Genomic DNA, 18348 nt, shown 5'->3' on the forward strand with positions numbered 1-18348 from the left:
TACTTAGTTGAAGATAGGCTTTTTTTCTTCTAGATAGCTTATTTTGTTTAGTAGGGAAGATCCTTCCAATGTTTAATAATAAGGAAGTAGTAGCAACTTGCATTTATTTATTTATTTTTTTAAAAGTTTTTTATTCATTTATTTGACAGACAGAGATCACAGGTAGTCAGAGAGGCAGGCAGAGAGAGGGGAGGAAGCAGGCTCCTTGCCAAGCAGAGAGCCGGATGTGGGGCTCAGTCCCTGGACCCTGGGATCATGACCTGAGCTGAAAGCAGAGGCTTTAACCCACTGAGCCACCCAGGTGTCCCGCAACTTACATTTATGCAATGTGCTGGATTTGTAAAATGCTTTTCCCTCAATGCGTGGGAATGGACAGATTTTTGGAGTTGATGCTTACTTAGTTAGAGGGGACTGTCTAATTTGTTTTTTGAGGGAGGGTTTCATAGACTCCTTACAGAGTGATGAACACAGTGGTCTCTCCAGAGAAATAAAGTTATGCACACAATGGCAATTTCATAATTCTGGGGAACCCTCAGAAAGTCTGTGGATTTTAGGTTGAGAACTTTTTTGAATGCAGATGTAGACCTCTGATGTTTCTGAAAGAAAGGAGTACTTTCTGATTTTCAAAATATAAAGGGAAGCACTGTACTGAATTCTAAGTGGAAATGTGTATTTGTTTTCATTTTATATGTCTTCTAATTCACTTATTTTAATAATGGTTTTTGTTTCTGAATTTTGCTTCCTCTGTAGCATCTGGAGCATAAGAACAGTGCTTATTTTCTTCTTTTCCAAGAGAACAGAAAGAAATAGTAAGTTTAATTTCTAAATTCTTATAAATACATTTAAAAAAACACCTTCTGATAGTGCATTGGTTTGTTACTGAATGGTAGGTTGTGAAACGGGATATTGAAATGAAAATCTTGTAAATATTGAAGGGTTGTTTACTATCAAGTATTTTGAATAATCAAGAGGATTCTCTTTTGGTATTTTTGTCTTGTTCCTTTAGATTTTTTTACACAAAATAACTAATTTCATTAATTCATCTCTTAAATTGAGAGAAATTATTTGTTAATCTTTATGCAAAACTTACATTATTATAGAGTAGAATATACTTAGACATCTTTTGATTTGTACTATTAATTGTACCATTCTCTTTAACCTCATAGCTCCTAGGCTTTTGTTTTTATGGAAATATGCAAATTGTGATAATATTTCCTTCTGTATTCTGTGTATGTATAGATTTTAAAGATTTTCAGGTCTTAAAAGTATGAGTTATAATTTAACAAAGGTATATAAATTTTATTTAAATGAACTTTATATGTGACTTCTTTATTCTTTTGTTGTTTAACTTTTCACTGTGGAAAATTTCATATACAAAATTACATACACAAATGCAGGGTGTAAATAGTGTAAGTCCTCATATGCCTATCACACAACATAAACAACCATCAACTCATGGTTAGTCTTATTTAATTTTTAACTCTATCTACTTATCTACCCACTCTATTATTTTGAAGTATATCCTAGTTATATCTATCCATGACAGATGTTTAAAAAAATAAATTATATAGTATATTATCATTAATGTAATACAATACATTATCCTATCTGAAAAGGAATTCTTAATATCATAAAATGTACGTATTTTGTTTGTTTAATTCAAGATCCAAATACGGTTCATACAGATACATGACTTTCAAACTGCCCCCCTGAGTTACGGCTTCTCTCCAACTTGGTTTAGGCTCACTGGGCTAGCCCAGTGACCATTCTTTGCAGATACCCTTGATTCCTTTGCCCCTCTTTTGCATCCTACTTGTCTGGTCTGGCAAAAACTGTACCTTCTTTAAATACAATTATGTGCTTAATCTGTGACTGGCAAGACTCTATCCTGGTTAAAACTTTCATAAGCTTGATCTGTCCCTGCATCAGAAAAGCTAAATTTATTAGAGGAAAATCATACAGCATACTGACCAGACTTATTTTTTTTTTTAAAGGTTATTTATTTATTTATTTGAGAGAGAGAACATGAGTTGGGCTGCGGAAGAGCAATGGGAGAGGGAGAAGCAGAGTCCCTGCTGATCAGGGATCCTGATGTGGGGCTTAATTCCAGGACCCTGGGATCATGACCAGAGCCAAAGGCAGATGCTTAACTGACTGAGCCATCTAGGTGCCCCTGACCAGACTTATTTTAAATCTATATTGTAAATATTAAAGGTATACTCAGTACTGTTGCACAGTCCTATTTCATAGTTTCTTAGAAAATTTACTTTTTTCTCTTTAAGAGTATTTTTTGAGTTGGTATTTCTCTTCAAATAAATAATACCTGCCTTCCTGCAAATAAACAAAAACCAAACCAAAATAAAACCAACCAATCAACCAACCAAATAAAAATTCAAAATTCATAAAACAAGCAAAACCCCACAAAAATCTACCTGGTCACTCTCATGTGTGAGTCTCACTTTATGGAGAAAATAGATATAAACAGATGAGAACTACTTCCACCACCAAATATATCAAGTTAGCTCCATCTGTTACTCAGTGTGTTGGCATCCTTCTGTGGTAGTCTGGAAGACTGACCTTGATTCCATCTATGGCTAAGCTCTCCATTTATGCTTTGGATTTTGGATATTCTGGCCATTTCAAGAACATTGTTCTTGCAGTTATCTCTTCCTGCCATTATCCTCTTTTGTATTAGCTATTTCTATTTGATTGTCTCTATTGGTATATAATCTCCCTTCCATATAAACAGCTGGGGGGAAATCCCTGTCCTGACTCCATATTCCCTTTAATTTACCATGAGTTTCTCTCTCCCCTTCAAAGTCCTATCATCTCTACCTCCAACATTATTTCAGATCTGACCACTTCTAACCTGTTTTACTATTACTACTGTTCTAATTCAGGTGATCATCATCTACTTATACTAGGAGTGGCTTCCTAAACAGTCTATTTTTGAGGTATATTTAGTCGTGTCTTTTCTGTTTCAGATTCTCTATTGATTTCCTGTGGCAACTAGAGTAAACCTGAATTATTTTATCCTACTTTCTGGCTTATGCCCATTCTCTAACTTCATCTCTTTCTACTCTACATTTTTTGCTTTTGCTCCAGCCACATTGGCTGTCTTTTTGTCCTACAGATAAGTTTTAATTCTCTGAACATCAGTTTCCTAATTTGTAAAGTGGAAACCTATATTATCATCATCATAAACATAAAATGTTTAGGATGGATTATTATGAGTATTAAGTGAAACTGTATGCCAAAATATATAAAAATTGCGAAGTATTAATATATATATGGGCTGATGGTGCTGATTTTTCTTTTCTGTTCCTTATTCTTTTTTATTTTTCTTGTTTTTTAAATTTTTCTTGTCTTATTTAATGGGTTAGGACTCAGTATAATAGTGAATTGAAGTGGGAATAGCAGACTCCTTGTCTAGTTTCCGATACTCAGTGAAAAAGCTTTTACTTTTTATTATTAAGTATTATGTTTGCTGTGGTTTTAAAAAATATTGATGCTAAATATCAATATTTTTCAAATATCAAATATCAAAAAGGAAAATAAACATATGATGTTGTTTCCCGTGATATTTGATAGTATGGTAAATACCAGGAGGACAGGAATAAGTTTAAAACAAATATGCTCTCTGACCTCATAGAACTAACAAAATAGTAGAAAATATAAGAAAACTTATTTTAAAAAGAGTGCTTGGAAATACTTTTCTAAGGAAATTAAATGTATGAATATTTTAACTTAGAAATAGGCACATCAGGACATGGTTATTATATAAAGGGGTTGCGTTAAAAATTTACTTCAGGGATCCTTTTATTTTAAAAAAATCTAATTCATTTGAATAGGTATTATATGTACATTTAAAATAGACATCAGAAAAGATTATCTTACTGTCCTACAAATATATTTTTTTAGCATCAAGTCAGCCTGAAGCTATTGATTGTGTCTTTGTTTTTTGTTCTGTTTTAGTTTTATTTCCTTTGTTTTTTGCTTTGTACATAATATAGATTAAGGGTTCGCAAGCTATAGCCTGTGGGCCAAGTCTTGCCCACTACCTTGTACAGGTCATGATTTAAGAATGACTTTTAGGGATGCCTGGGTGGCTCAGTTGGTTAAGTGGCTGCCTTTGGTTCAGGGTCCTGGGATTGAACCCTGCGTCAGGCTTCCTCCTCCCCAATGAGCCTGCTTCTCTCTCTGCCCCTCCCCCTGCTTGTGCGCTTGTGCTCTCTTTCTCTCTCTGTCAAATAAATAAATAAAATCCTAAAGAAAAGAATGATTTTTACATTTTCAAATCATTGAATAAATTCAAAAGAATATTTTGTGACATTACATTTATATGAAATTCAAATTTCTGTTTTTACTGGATCAAAACACTGCCCATTAATTTAAATGTTGTCTGTAGCTGCATTCATCCTACAGTGGCAGAGTTAAGTACTTGTAGCAAACTATATGTGGTGCTCTCATCTCAACACTTGAGACTGTTGGAGAATGTACGACAAATGATACAAATTTATAAGTTGACATTTCATATGCCATGTGCCGTATGTATTGTGACAATTTTTTTTTTAATTATCAATGCATACTCAACATGTAAAAACAACAAAAGAAGAGAAGATTGGACTTTGAATGTTGCATTTTTAGGGCATAGTGGACTGTGCTAAAAGAATACAAATATACATTGACATTACCATTTTACCATGAGTACTTAACTCATGATACTCCCAACTCACAGAAAAGCAATGGTCAGAAAAAGTAAAACATTTAAAATGGAATATCTCATCATAGCTGAATTTCTTCATAAAAATTAAAAGTGAAAATGGAGCTTCAATGCAGTAAGTTTCTGGGTGGCTTATTAGTGAAGCAGGGAAAGCCATTTATTTACCAGTGGTGAATTAATTGAATTGTTTGATTGCAGCAGCTGAACAGAATTGTTCAGAGAAGCTATACTTGCTTAGTTAGTAAGTAGCCTTTTGGCATGAACAATTTGAAGAACTGAGAATATTGGAAGCAAGATAGTTAATTTTAAAACATGATAAATGATTCCAAGTGATCTTCCTTGGCTCTGATACTCCTCAATTGTAGTTTATTTGAGGAATCAATTTTGAGCTTGCAGTTACTGAATTAACTTCCACATAAAATCTCTATAAAACAACTCTAGGACAGAATATCTTCAAAGTTGAAAAAACACCAGTTCAGTACAACCTGAAGTGGAATCTGCTAAGGTGTGTTATAAATATTGGTGGTAAAATATTTCCAAAGATACACATGGCCAACAGACACATGAAAAGGTACTCAATATCATCAATCATCAGGGAAGTACCAATCAAAACTACAATGAAATACCATCCCACACCTGTTAGAAAGGCTAAAATCGAAAAGATAAACAAGTTTCAGTGAGAAAGAAACCCTTGTACACTGTTGGTGCAGAAGTAAATTGGTACAGCCGTTGTGGTACAGACGTTGTGGGGAATAGTTTGGAGGTTTCTCAAAAAATTAAAAAGAGAAATACCATATGATCCAATAATTCAACTAGTGGGTATTTACCCAGAAAAAATGAAAACAAAACAAAACAAAAAAACCAGACTCGAAAAGATGTATGCATCCCTATGTTTATTGCAGCATTGTTTACAATAATCACAGAAGTAACCAAAGTGCCTATCGATAGACAAATGGATAAGGAACATGTTCTGTGTATATAAATATATCATATACTATGGAATATTATGCAGCCATAAAAAGATGAGACTGCCATTTGAGACAACATGGATAGACCTAGAAGGTATTATGTGAAGTGAAATAAGTCAGACTGAGAAAGACAACATATGATTCTACTCATAAATGGACTCTAAAAAAAAACAAAAACAAAAACAAAAAACAAAAAGCAGAATCAGACCTGTAAATAACAGAGAATAAACTGATGATTGACAGAGGAGAGGAGAGTGGGAGATTGAGCAAAATGGTAAAGGGGGGAGGGAGATATAGGCCTCAAGTTATGCAGTGAGTAGGTCATGGGAATAAAAGGCACAGCATAAGAAATACAGTCAGTGATACTGTAATAGTGATGTAACAGGACAGATGGTAGCTACACTTGTGAACATCGCATAATGTATAAACTTGTCAAATCACTAAGTTGTATATCTGAAACTCATGTAGCATTGTGTGTCAACTATATTAAAAAAGTGTGGGAAGCAGAAAAAGGCTTATTTGGATTAATGTACAAACTTGTGAAATTGTAAGGTGTTTAAATTTTGTGGTTACTCATTGTGTTATGTGACAGCAGGTACTTTGCCAAGCGTAATTGAACCTACCATGTGTTATTAAATTAGTAGTGTCAATGGGAACTTCATTTACACTCATGAACTTAACCATTGTCAATTATGTGAACTTTCATCAGAAATAGAAGCTGACTATCATAACCTGCCCAGCCCCACAGCAGTTTGATGGCTCAGCAGTGGTAAAGTTTTATTGTGATATTTTGAGCTCAGGGCCTAGAGTGTAATATTTCTGCATGCAACCACTGTGATTGAATGCTGACTGGCTTTGGAAAATTAGCTTTTGCTGCAGAGTTGATAATGGTTCTTAATGAATTCAGCCTAAGATTGCAAGACAAAACAGTCCTTATATGCAAAACCTATACGCTATAAAGTCATTTTGGAATATCATTGTAATAACACAAAGTAATTTTTTAAAAAGATTGTGAAAAGTTAAAACAAGAAGCACAATCTCCATTCCCCCAGAAATTTGTATCAAGTATATGATCTGAGCTCAAACAATTGTTCTAACAGTGTTTTTCACACTTGATCTTGGCCAAAAAAAAGCAATCCAGCAGTGATGTTCAGACTTCAAGAAGTGCAAATGAAGTTTCCATATTGCAGAATCCACTTAACTGTACAATTGAGGGGCTTCCACTTATTTTCAATTGGAAGTGTTTAATTTCCAATGTAATGATAAGAAAAGGCAAATATCAATAGAAGAATTAAAGAATTCTATAAATGCTTTCCAAACAATGAATATCCTCGGTTAAAATCATGTGCTTGTCACTTGATTTCAGTATTTAGCTCTACCTATACATGTGAAAAAACATTTTCAAAAGTCAAATGTGTAAAATCTCATGACAGATCAACATTAAGGTATTAATATTTGCAGTCAGTTTTGATGATAGGGAACAGCAACTTTGAACCTCATTTAAGTGAAATGTTATCTATTCACCCAAAAGAAAATAATTTTATTCTTCTCAATGATAGACCTATGTTACAAAAAATTGAACTTAATTATTATTATATTTGAATTTTGTCAGTAAAGATTTATGGAAATTTGTTCATTCTTTTGCTTTAAAAGTACTTATTCAATTTTGCCTTTTGGCCAAAATTCCAGTATTTACTGTCTGGCCCTTTATGGAAAAAATTTTCTGACTTCTCGATTAAGGAATAAATATTTCATTGCTCTTCTCTAACTATAGATGACTACTCTCTTTTCACATGTTAGCAGACTTTTTTTTCCTTTTAATAGTAAGTTGCCTAACACATTAAAAACTAAAATATTGAAAAATTACAGTAAAATCTTTGTATAAGTTTGTCTTTGGATTTTTACATAAATAGTATACTTTGATTTGGGTATTCATATGTTTGCTATCCTTGAACTTTAATGAAGAAATAGTAATTTTATTTTTAGATTTAATTAAAAATTATTAATTACTTAAATTCTATTTGATAAAATGTTTAGATCTTTTTAAATTTTGAAAGGTGTTTTATTCTATGTAAAGTCAATTTTTTGCTACTTAGCTTTGTAATATATAGGCAACAGTATGAAATATATATGTGTGAAGATTGAGATAATTTTTATCTGTACACATCAGTGAGAAATTCTAAAATAAGACAGTTTCCTTGTGGTTGCTTAATATATATCTTTTGGCATACTGTTTTTAAGATATCTAAGTATCTTAATATCTGATTTAGCTTTGATTTAAATCTTGTTTTCTAGATGAAGCATTGGATGATTTAAAATCCCAGAAGAAAAAAATAGTAAGTTAACTTATTTAAAATTAATTTATGTAAAACAAATACATTAAGAACTGAATAAACAATGTTTATCTGTTATACGTTATGACCATCCAAGTAACAAGTATGGATAGCATTTTAATGATGAAGCTAAATTATGAATATTTTTGCTAATTAATTATGATTGACAGGAAAAAGTAGTTATGTGGACTTTTTTTTGAGTCTGGGAATCTATGCAGTTGTAAGCTGAGAAGCAATTAAATGAATCATTGGAAGGTTAAATGAGGCAGAGGGGTAAAAAGGTGGGTATCCAAATTGATTGTTAGGGTTAAAAAAGGATCAAACATCTACATATGTCACTTCTCAGGTTTTCTGGACAGAATAAGGCTAGGTAAGGCTAGGAGAGAGGGGGATCAAGAAGATTGGTTGTAAAAGTCAAATTTAACATGAAAAGGCTGAAGAAAGGGGGAAAGAAAGAATTGTTTTTCTTTCATTTTCTATCAGCAGCTCTGATCACATGGGTATCTCTTGTGGGGCCAGTTAAATGTTTGGAAAGGGGGCCAAGCATAAGAGAAGAAGGGCCCTAGCTATTTATAGGGCATTATCATACCCTCTAATAAGTGAATTGAACTTGGTGTTAGGCTTGAATTTACATATGCCTTTTTATATAATTATTTTTGAAGTATGAAAATGATAATTGGTAACAGTGGCTTGTTTTGTAGAAACTTAATGAAATTTAATCAGATGCATATGATCAGTGTATTTTAGTGTAACATGTAATAAGTAACGATTATGAAACTAATAAACATTATGAAAGTTAAGATTAGTGTAAAAATTGTTCTGTGAGGGCACAGGGCTGACTTGGTTGATAGAGCATGCAACTCTTGATCTTGAGGCTGTGAGTTCAACCCCCACATTGGGCCTAGAGCTTACTTAAAAAAAAATTGTTTTTGAATTGGTAATAAAAGACACTGGTCTTGAGAGTTTAAGTGCTTGAAAAATAAAAAAAACTTTAATTGTGAAAGGATTTCTTATTTGTTTGAGCTTCTTCAGTGTTCTGTGATTTACCAACATTGCATTGACATTTTTAATGGTCCTGAAACATAGAGATATTCCCTTATACCTTATTATATTTCTTTAATTCCATGCATTATATAACAGCCATAAATTCAAAGTGAGGAAATACTGATAGAAATTGTGATATGATTAGTTTGGTTTGCTTAAAAAGAAGGGCTGATAGAGGTGATCAGAGCTAAACGCTACTTGTATCAAAATGGAGAAATTTTTATTAATATAGAAAATATAAGAAGGAAGACAAAGAAAAAAAAAAGAAGAAAATTTAAAAAGAAATTTAAGTGAAGAGAATCTGATCCAATATCAGTGCTGTCACATGACCAGAAAACAGAATCTTGGAAAACAGGTGATTGGGCAAAAAAGAGTAACAGAGCATACTTGGAAAACTGAAAAGACAAATTAAGCTATTTACTTCTTTAATAACCCTCAAAGGAAGGACAGCATAAAGCTGCTTCATCTAGGCCTCACAGTTGGAAAATTCACTTCAGGGCCAAGAGTTGTCTTTATCTGAATGGTTCAAGCGGTGTCAATATTACAGAATAGTTTAATATGCCATATTTCTTGCAGTATGATTTAAGAAAAATAAGTTGGCTGTTCCAACTCATTTTATTAATTAGGGAACAATTTGCATTGACTTGACTATTGTTGGTCATGATGGTTACTACTGGAAACTTCATCCCTGGACTTTATTACTCAAGCCCTTAACAGAGCTACTTTGTTTGAGTTGCTTTACATTTACTTTGTTTAGAACAATAGGTGTTAAGGGTGAGTTAGTAAAGGAGCACAGTGCTTGCTGATCATTTTGCTGGTAATGAGAGGAAAAAGAAGGGGCACTACTTTTGAACAAAAACTAAATGTAATAAAAATTGATCTTGCTCATGAATGTTTAAGTTTAAACTCTACATTAGCTTTGAAAATACTTTTATTATTAAATTGCCTGTAGGAATATAACTATCAGTCCAAAAATATTCAGCTCCTATCCTTCCTCTTTCAATAACAAAATGAAAACCAATTATATTTACTACTTGACATTTTATTAAAGGTGGTTTCTGTAGGGATGCATCTCTTTATTCTGAATAGATTTGTAAAATAATACATAATTCATATAAGTGTAATTTTAAGAAAGAACATGAACTATTAATTGATTAAAAAGTTAAATCACTTAGGAAAATTAATATTTTTTTTTAAAGATTTTTATTTATTTATTTAACAGACAGAGATCACAAGTAGGCAGAGAAGCAGGCAGAGAGAGAGAGGAGGAAGCAGGCTCCCAGCTGAGCAGAGAGCCTGATGCGGGCCTTGATCCCAGGACCCTGGGATCATGACCTGAGCCGAAGGCAGAGGCTTTAACCCACTGAGCCACCCAGGTGCCCAGGAAAATTAATATCTTGACAATGATTTAAATCTAAGAACTTAATGTAACTATTTACTTATTAAAATAAAACTAAAAATCTCTAATTATCTAAAAAACTCCCTAGTCTAGATGTGTACATTTTGCTACTCAAAAAAAAATTCAGCTTTTGAAAAAAAATTAGCTTAATCGATAATCCCTTTGCATCCATGAGCATTCCATCAACACAGTTCAAAATCAAGATCCATCAGAACATGAGTCGAAATTTAAGTGTGTTCATGAAAATACCATACTTTTCCAAGAATAGTATTTCTTTTTTTCCTTTATTTTGAGATTTTATTTATTTATTTCAGAAAGAGAAAGCCTGGGCCTGCTCACAAGGGAGGTGGGGGGTGGGAGATGAGCAGAGGGGGAAGGAGAGGAAAGGGAAGGGGAGAGAATCTCTAAGCAGGCTCCAGAGGCAGGGCTGAATCTCATGACCCTGACATCATGACCTGAGTGAAAACCAAGAGTCGACCTACTGAGCTCAGCTGACTAAGTGAGGTACCCTGGTGCCCCTCAAGAATATTATTTCTATGTGGTAATTCCTTTCTGGCATTTCTCAGGAAATTTGTGTTTTTCTGAATTTTGAGAAAAATCAGTTGAGAAATTAGGAACATAGGGGGAAGTGTTATAATTCTCTGAGTAGTATAGCCTAACAACTAACTACAAATGTTACTGCTTCAAAGAAATCCGCTACTGCCAGTTGAAAGAAAGAGCAAGAAATGCTGACATGCTGAGCTATAGATTAATATGGACATTTGTGGGAACAGGACAGGAGCATGCAGTAGAGAGGTCTTACAGTCTAATTAATCAGTCAGTCTTGCTTTTGTGGCCATATTTTATGGGTCCCATTTCTTGTCAATGGTGAATTATTCTTACAGGTAAGTAATAATAAGCTTATATACATGATAAATTTTATGTACAATCCTATGAATGACATTCTATGAAATAAATTTTAGAAGCAAAAGAAGTACTTAAATTAGCAAGTTCAGCATGTAATTCTGTGTAGGGCTGTTGACCTCACTAGAAGTTTCAAATGCTATATTTATATTACCCAATAATTTTTGCTGCCATTTTCCAGTATTTGAATATTCACTGTAGGCTACAGATCTTTGTAAATACTTTAGTAGAAGAAATGCAGAGAGAAAAGATGTGACTATTATTGTGGAATACTATGTGAAATCAGAAAATGATGTAAAATCTGAACTAGTAAAAACAGTATTGATTTCAGCAGTATAACCAAAATCAGGGTAAGCAGACAGTATTTTCATCATTGTAAAAAAGATGAGTTTATATAATGCAACATGTACCCTAATGCTGTGTGTTGAAGATGGTTTGGGGCACATTCCTAATAATTTGACGAGTACGTAACAAAAGAAATTTTTCTATATCTAGAATATTTGGCACAAAGCAAAGATCAAGAATACTGGATAGAGCAATTGATGCTCTGTTTTAAAATTTTATTTCAAGAATGATAATTTACATATTAAATATTTGTAGGATTACCTTTTAAAATTAAAAATTATTTTCTGACATTTGTATTCATGTTCTCTTCTTTTAGTGTTATCTATGATGAAATGTCTGTATCAAGTAGAAATAATTTTTACATGTCATTGAAATACATAATCTTGTCAAAATATTGATTCATAATAAACTATGTTTATTATTTGCTTTTTTAAATAAAAAGCCCTGAAACTTTTAGTATAATTTATCATAGAACAATTTAAAAAATTAAAAAAATTATGAAAAACACAGTGCAACTTATATTTTAGGGAGTTTTGAGAATCTAATTTTTCATTCCTGAATCCTGGGATGAATATGTTGGAAACACTGCTGTTTTCAGACCCATTCTGTATAATTGGGGTATCACTAACGATTTTGTGTTTTTGTGTTAGGTACTGTTAGAGACTCTTTCTCATATATTATTGTATTTAAAGTGCCTAACGGTGCTATGAAGAAAATATTAGTGTATCTGCCTTACAAAAAGAGAAACTGAGGCCAGTGGAATTGCTCAGTCTTTCTACATAATTAAGAATGGAGGTGTGCTTTGAACCCAGATTTTTTCTGACTTCGGAGTTTAAGGTTTATGTTTTTTGCACTTATCAGAATGTCTCTGTTTAAAACAAGTTATTCACCTAAAATGTTGTATGGATACATGTGTTAATTAAGCAATTATGTGAAAAATTTTTGCTAGAAGTACTAAGGAAAAGGAGAATAGATTTACATCTTTTAGTGCTTTAAAAAATGACTTTATTGAAGATACTTTACATGAACATAGACATAAAAATGAATACTTGCTGAACAGTGTACCAAGTGTTACAGTCATTTGTTGAAGTTGCATTTTGGTTTTGAGTTTCGCGTGTTGTTTTAAAAATCACAGTGTTACCTAATCTTTTTAAGCCTAGCAGTCATCTTCATCTAGATCTGTGTTGTCCACATTAGTGGCCAAAAGCCCCATGTATCTTTTAAATTTACATTGTTTAAAATGGAATAAAACTACAATTCCATTCCTCAGTTGCACAAGCAACATTTGTCACATATGGCTTAGTGGTTACTGCATTGTGAAGATATAAGCCATTTCCATCATTACATAAAGTTCTATTGCCACAGTGTTGGTCTAAAACATTAAAAATTATTGGATTTAATTCATTGATATTCCATGTAGATTCCTTATAGACTATGTAGATTTAGGGATATATGATATGTCCTTTTTTTAAAATCCTGATTACCAGTTTTTCTCAATTCTAAAGTTTTCTTTACATTTCCTTTACATTAGAACATTAAACTTGATTGTTTTGAGAATTTATCATAATTTTGAAATAATTAGGAAAATGTTTTATTTTCACTAAACCAAGGTTAAATTATTCATCTAAGCACGTAGCTTCTTAAATGTTGAATTGAATTTTTAATAAGGAGCCCATTAACTACTGTTGGGTAGCATATTTTTAACTGTATTTTAAACTTGGTAAATGTGCTCCATGTTGTATTCTAAAATAAATGACCTTTTGAATAAATGTGACATTTAATGAATCTAAGTGGCTGTCATTGGTCACTGAGAAGGAAAAGGTCCCATTCCAATTTTTACAAAGCATTTTCTTCTACACATTAGCTATTTGTCATAATACAACTGTCTTATACTAAAATTAAACTTTTTCTGATACTGGGCCATAACTGCTAAAATGATACTTTACTGGTTATTGCTTTTTAAATTAAACCCTGACTGACTTGAGTGTATTGTAAATAAAATGCTGTAATAATGAACTGTTTTAATTACAGCCCCTAGTGTGTGTATAGAACTCAGTAAAATTTTTACTTAAATTCTTACTGTGGTTTTTTTCCCCTCTAAAGTTGTTTGAATCTATGTAAAAAAGGGGGAGTTTCAGCTCTTAAAGTCATTTGAGCAAATTCCATGGCTGTTCTCCCAGTTAGTGAGTTTTCACTGCATTTGCAGCAAGCTAATTGCTTCTGCTAATAAATAATCTAAAATCGATGCTGACAGCAGTTAATTGGCACAGAGATTTTATTTTGTAAAGCTCTTGGCTAACGACCTTCTTTAAATTAATAGCATTAAGTGCTATGAGGAAATAAATCTGAGGAATTGCCTGTCATTTGCTTGTCATGTCTAATAACTTCCAATAATGATGGCTGATAGATTTTTGCACATTCCATTATTGAAGTTGGTGCATGTAATTATTCTCCTCATTATATGTAAACAATTAGCAGTATTTGGTATTTCCTTGCAGTAAAGCTGTTAAATACAAGTAACATATTAGAGGTTAGAAGCCATTTTAAAATGTAGATTTTAATTATTTGACTGTAGGAAGTCTTTGATGCTATCTGAATATATTGTATGCTGTTTATTTTAAGCATTGTACTTGATCACTTTTGGAATAGGACTTATAAAAGTAAGTCATGTATATGTTTTAAAGTGTGACAATTTACGGAAATTTTTGTTTGTAGCTTGAAGAAGTCATGGAAAAAGAAACTTATAAAACTGCTAAATTAATTCTTGAAAGGTTTGATCCAGACTCAAAGAAAGCAAAGGTAAGGTTGTTATATCATTCTAATTTATTGTAAATAGCGCATTGTAGTAGGTCACTGTAATAACATTATTGTAATTGACAGGAGCTTGAGCCGCCATCTGCTGGAGCAGCTGTAACTGCAAGACCTGGACAAGGTAAATAACTTTGTAGAAACTGCTGCTGCTGTTGGAAAGATCCATATTTATCCAAGTGAGTTCAAAAGTGTGATAGAGGTGTGTAGAAACTTATGTAGAATGCTTTTGTGTTAATTTATATTTGGTAATATGGGTTATGACTTGGAGTGGGTGGCAATAAGTTTATTTCATTTTGATCTTTCAGGAATATGTTGAGTAAAGATGTTATCTGTTGAGATAAATATGTAATTGGTTTTAAGCTTTTGAAATTTAAATAATTTCACCAGTATTTTGTAAGGTTTTTTTTTCCCCCTTTCAAATGAGAATCTCTTAGCATACCTTATGAAAATCCTTACAGGGGCACCTTAGTGGCTTAGTTGGTTAAACATCTGACTCTTGGTTTTGGCTCAGGTCATGATCTCAGGGTTGTGTATTGAGCCCTGTATCAGGCTCTGCACTCAGCTTGGAGGCTGCTTAAGTTTCTCTCTCCCTATCTTTCTGCCCCTCCCCTCCATGCTCTTGCTTTCTCTTTCTCTCTCAAATAAATACATCTTAAAAAAAAAATTCTTATATTTTTATGATTTATTTTTGATGAATTTAATGAAGATTTTTGTCAGGCTTGAAGTTTCTTCTAAACACTTTTATTTAGGAAGATAGTAAAATAATTTAGAGATTTAGAATTTCTAATAATTTAGAAAGAATTGGAATTACTGCTATATAATAATATTAACTTGATTTTTGAAGCTAATCAGATTATTAGTGAAACCATCATTTTTATATCATTGAATATTATGTAAAAGTTAAAAAGTCATTATTTCAAGTGGCTACATGAAGTAATTCTAAGACTGACGTGAAAAGATATTTTTGAGTTTGCATTGGCTTTCCTCTTTGTTCTTTTCTCTATACTATAATAATATAGTTTATAAGGCTTTTGTTGCAATTTAGAATATATTATTTTTAAAAATGTAAACTTCTGTTCTTATAAATCATCAGAATGGTAGCTTGGTTTATAATGTTAGGATGACATTTAGAACTTGGAAAGTCAATTCTTTTATAAATGTCCACAAAGACCATGGATACTAAATGAGCCATAAGAGTTTTAGTTTTTCTAATTGGCTGAGCTATATGGGAAGAATCCCACCCACTCCAATTTTCTGTAAGTAGGATTTGGTTTATAGAAATTAAAATAAATTAGATACTTACACTGAAACTGCTGCCTTCATAATCCATTTAAATTTTTCTGTAATTTATACCACCTAGTAATTTCAAAAAGAGTGTTTAGTCTATAGGCCAGGTTTCTATAATTTTTAAAAGTATTTTGTATAACTGGCACCAACTTTTAAAAAATACTTTTTAAATAACTTTAGGAAATAGATTTTTAAAATGTGATTTTTGCAGAAAGCTGTTGCTATTACTTAAAGAAATCTGTTTTCTCTCATTAAAAAAAGACATACGACCTCTTTACTGACATTCATAAGTATTTATTAATATTTAGGCAACATGATTTCCTTGAAGAATTAAATTCATTTTTCCTTAGAAGCTTTTGAAACCCAAATACATTTTTTCCTTCTGATGTCATATTATAGTTATTGAAAAACCATTGCTGGTCTCTCTGCTCTTGATTCTTGTGGCACTGCTTTTGGATATCCTTTTAGGGAGAATTAACCCTTAGCTATAATTTAAATGAATTGTTTATTTAAAAGAACATTTTAAATAATCTTAAGTGAAAACACCATGGAGAATACAGAGAGGAATATAATATGGTTTTTGACCTTAAGCTTATAAGCTATTTTTTTTTTTACTTTAAAAAATATTTCTTCTAGAGTGTCCTATTCTAGTATGACTAGTAGTTCTTCCAGGTCTGAAGTAATTAATTGGTGTTCAGAATTTTTTCCTTATTTAAAAAATTTTAAATTCTATCTCAACTCATTCTACTTTTTGAGAATTATAATTGAGTTTTGTTGTTTTAATCTTTTCAGATCTCTTGTAGGTTCCTATTATTTTGTAGGTGACAGTCATACCTTCTATTTATGTTTAAGTTCTGTGTTCCTGTGAATTTAGCCAAATATTTGTCTGTGCTTGAACCATTATTCACTCATTCATTCTTTTCCTTCCTTCCCCTCTTTCTCCTCTCTCCCTCTTTTACTCCGTTTCTTGTCTTTTACCTGTTTCTGAACTGGAATAAAAAGGGGGGAAAAGTACTAAATGTGAATGTTTGTGTATACATATCCATATAATACAAGAGAGCTAGTAAAATAAATACATATATATGTTTTGTTAGCTGTCTTGCGTGATTGCTGAATGAGAACTGTGATTCATGTGTATAAGGTGTCTTTCATTTTTATTACTTAGTGCTAATGGTATATATTATACTGAGATTGATTATAATATTTGAGAATAGTATTCTTTGAGTTGCTTAGGTTTAGCACTGAAAGGAGTATGATATTTACAGACAAAATACTAACCTGCCCATCTCCTCCTTTTTAATAAACTTAATCTTTTAGAATATTTTTAGATTTACAGAAAAATTACAAAGGTAGTACAAAGAAGTCCCATATACCCTTGTACCAAGTTTCCCCATTAACATCTTTTAAAATAGTACATTTACTAAAATTAATGAACCAATATTGATTCACTATTATTAACTTAAAGTCCATAGTTTCTTCAGATTTCCTTAGTTTTTATCTCATGTCCTTTTTCTGTTTCAGGATCTCATCCAGGATACCACATTACATTTAGTTGACATGGCTTAGGCTTTTTTGGCTGTGCTGGTTTCTCAGACTCTCCTTGTTTTTCATGACCTTGACAGTATAGTCCCGACCCCTTTTTGTAAGGAATTTTTATTAGTGGGTGCTTAATCTTAGGAAATCAGTGTTATCATTTGATATGAAGGAATAAATGAACATAAAAGGTAGATATGTGTGTATATATACATATTTACATTTAATAGAATGATCTGGTACTTCAGTGTTTAGCATTTATTCTAGTTCTTTAGGAGTCATAGACTGAGAGTTGGGAAGGCTTTGTCCTTAGATTAAAAAGTGCCTTTGTCTGTTAAGTGTCCAGTTCTAGATCTCAGCTCAGGTCTTGATCTTAGGGTCATGTATTGGGTCATGTATAGGGTCATGGAGCCCTGTATTGGGCTCCATGCTGAAGTTTGGATTTAGTGAAAAAATGGAATTTGCCAGTATAATTTTCTGAATAGATTTCTGGTGAATAAAGAAATTGAGATATTTAGGATTGGTAAGAAATTACATTTCTTTTCAAAGTTTTAATTGGCCTGCAGGAATAAATTTGACTTCTATGTACTAATCTCTGGTTTTGTTTTGTTTTGTTTTGTTTTCCCAATAAATGTTTACTTGAGTGTGTGCTCTCTGCCAGGCATTGTTTTAGACCCTGGGGACATATTAGGGAATAAAACAGACAAAAAACTGTGTGTGTGTGTGTGTGTGTGTGTGTGTGTGTGTGTGAGAGAGAGAGAGAGAGAGAGAGAGAGAGAAATAGCCATATATATATGTTTATATATAAAATGTTAGATGGAGGAAAGTAAAGAAATAATGGTGAATAGGGAGTGCCTTGGGTAAGGTGGGTGGGTTGAAGTTTTAAATAAGGGTTGTCAGGGAAGGCCACATAAATAAATTTCATATCTAAAAAAGATATGAAAGGAGTGAGGAAATGATCAGAGATATGAAAAAAGTGAGGGAATGCTCCATGCAGATATC

At 32.2% G+C, this 18348-nt stretch overlaps 1 protein-coding gene across 5 annotated transcripts in view; it reads left to right on the top strand.

The window, feature by feature from the left end:
- Positions 1-18348, top strand: part of LNPK (lunapark, ER junction formation factor) — an 88226-nt gene that overhangs the window by 29217 nt on the left and 40661 nt on the right. For all 5 annotated transcript variants that reach the window (XM_004774392.3, XM_013046825.2, XM_045066654.1 and 2 more), the window contains 4 exons: positions 751-809; positions 7987-8027; positions 14431-14514; positions 14596-14647. In XM_004774392.3, coding sequence (XP_004774449.1) covers positions 751-809; positions 7987-8027; positions 14431-14514; positions 14596-14647 — 236 coding nt within the window. The remainder of the gene's footprint in view (positions 1-750; positions 810-7986; positions 8028-14430; positions 14515-14595; positions 14648-18348) is intronic.

The sequence above is a fragment of the Mustela putorius genome, unplaced genomic scaffold (assembly GCF_011764305.1).
Source record: "Mustela putorius furo isolate JIRA1106 unplaced genomic scaffold, ASM1176430v1.1 tig00003869_pilon_pilon_pilon, whole genome shotgun sequence".
Taxonomy (NCBI): domain Eukaryota; kingdom Metazoa; phylum Chordata; class Mammalia; order Carnivora; family Mustelidae; genus Mustela; species Mustela putorius.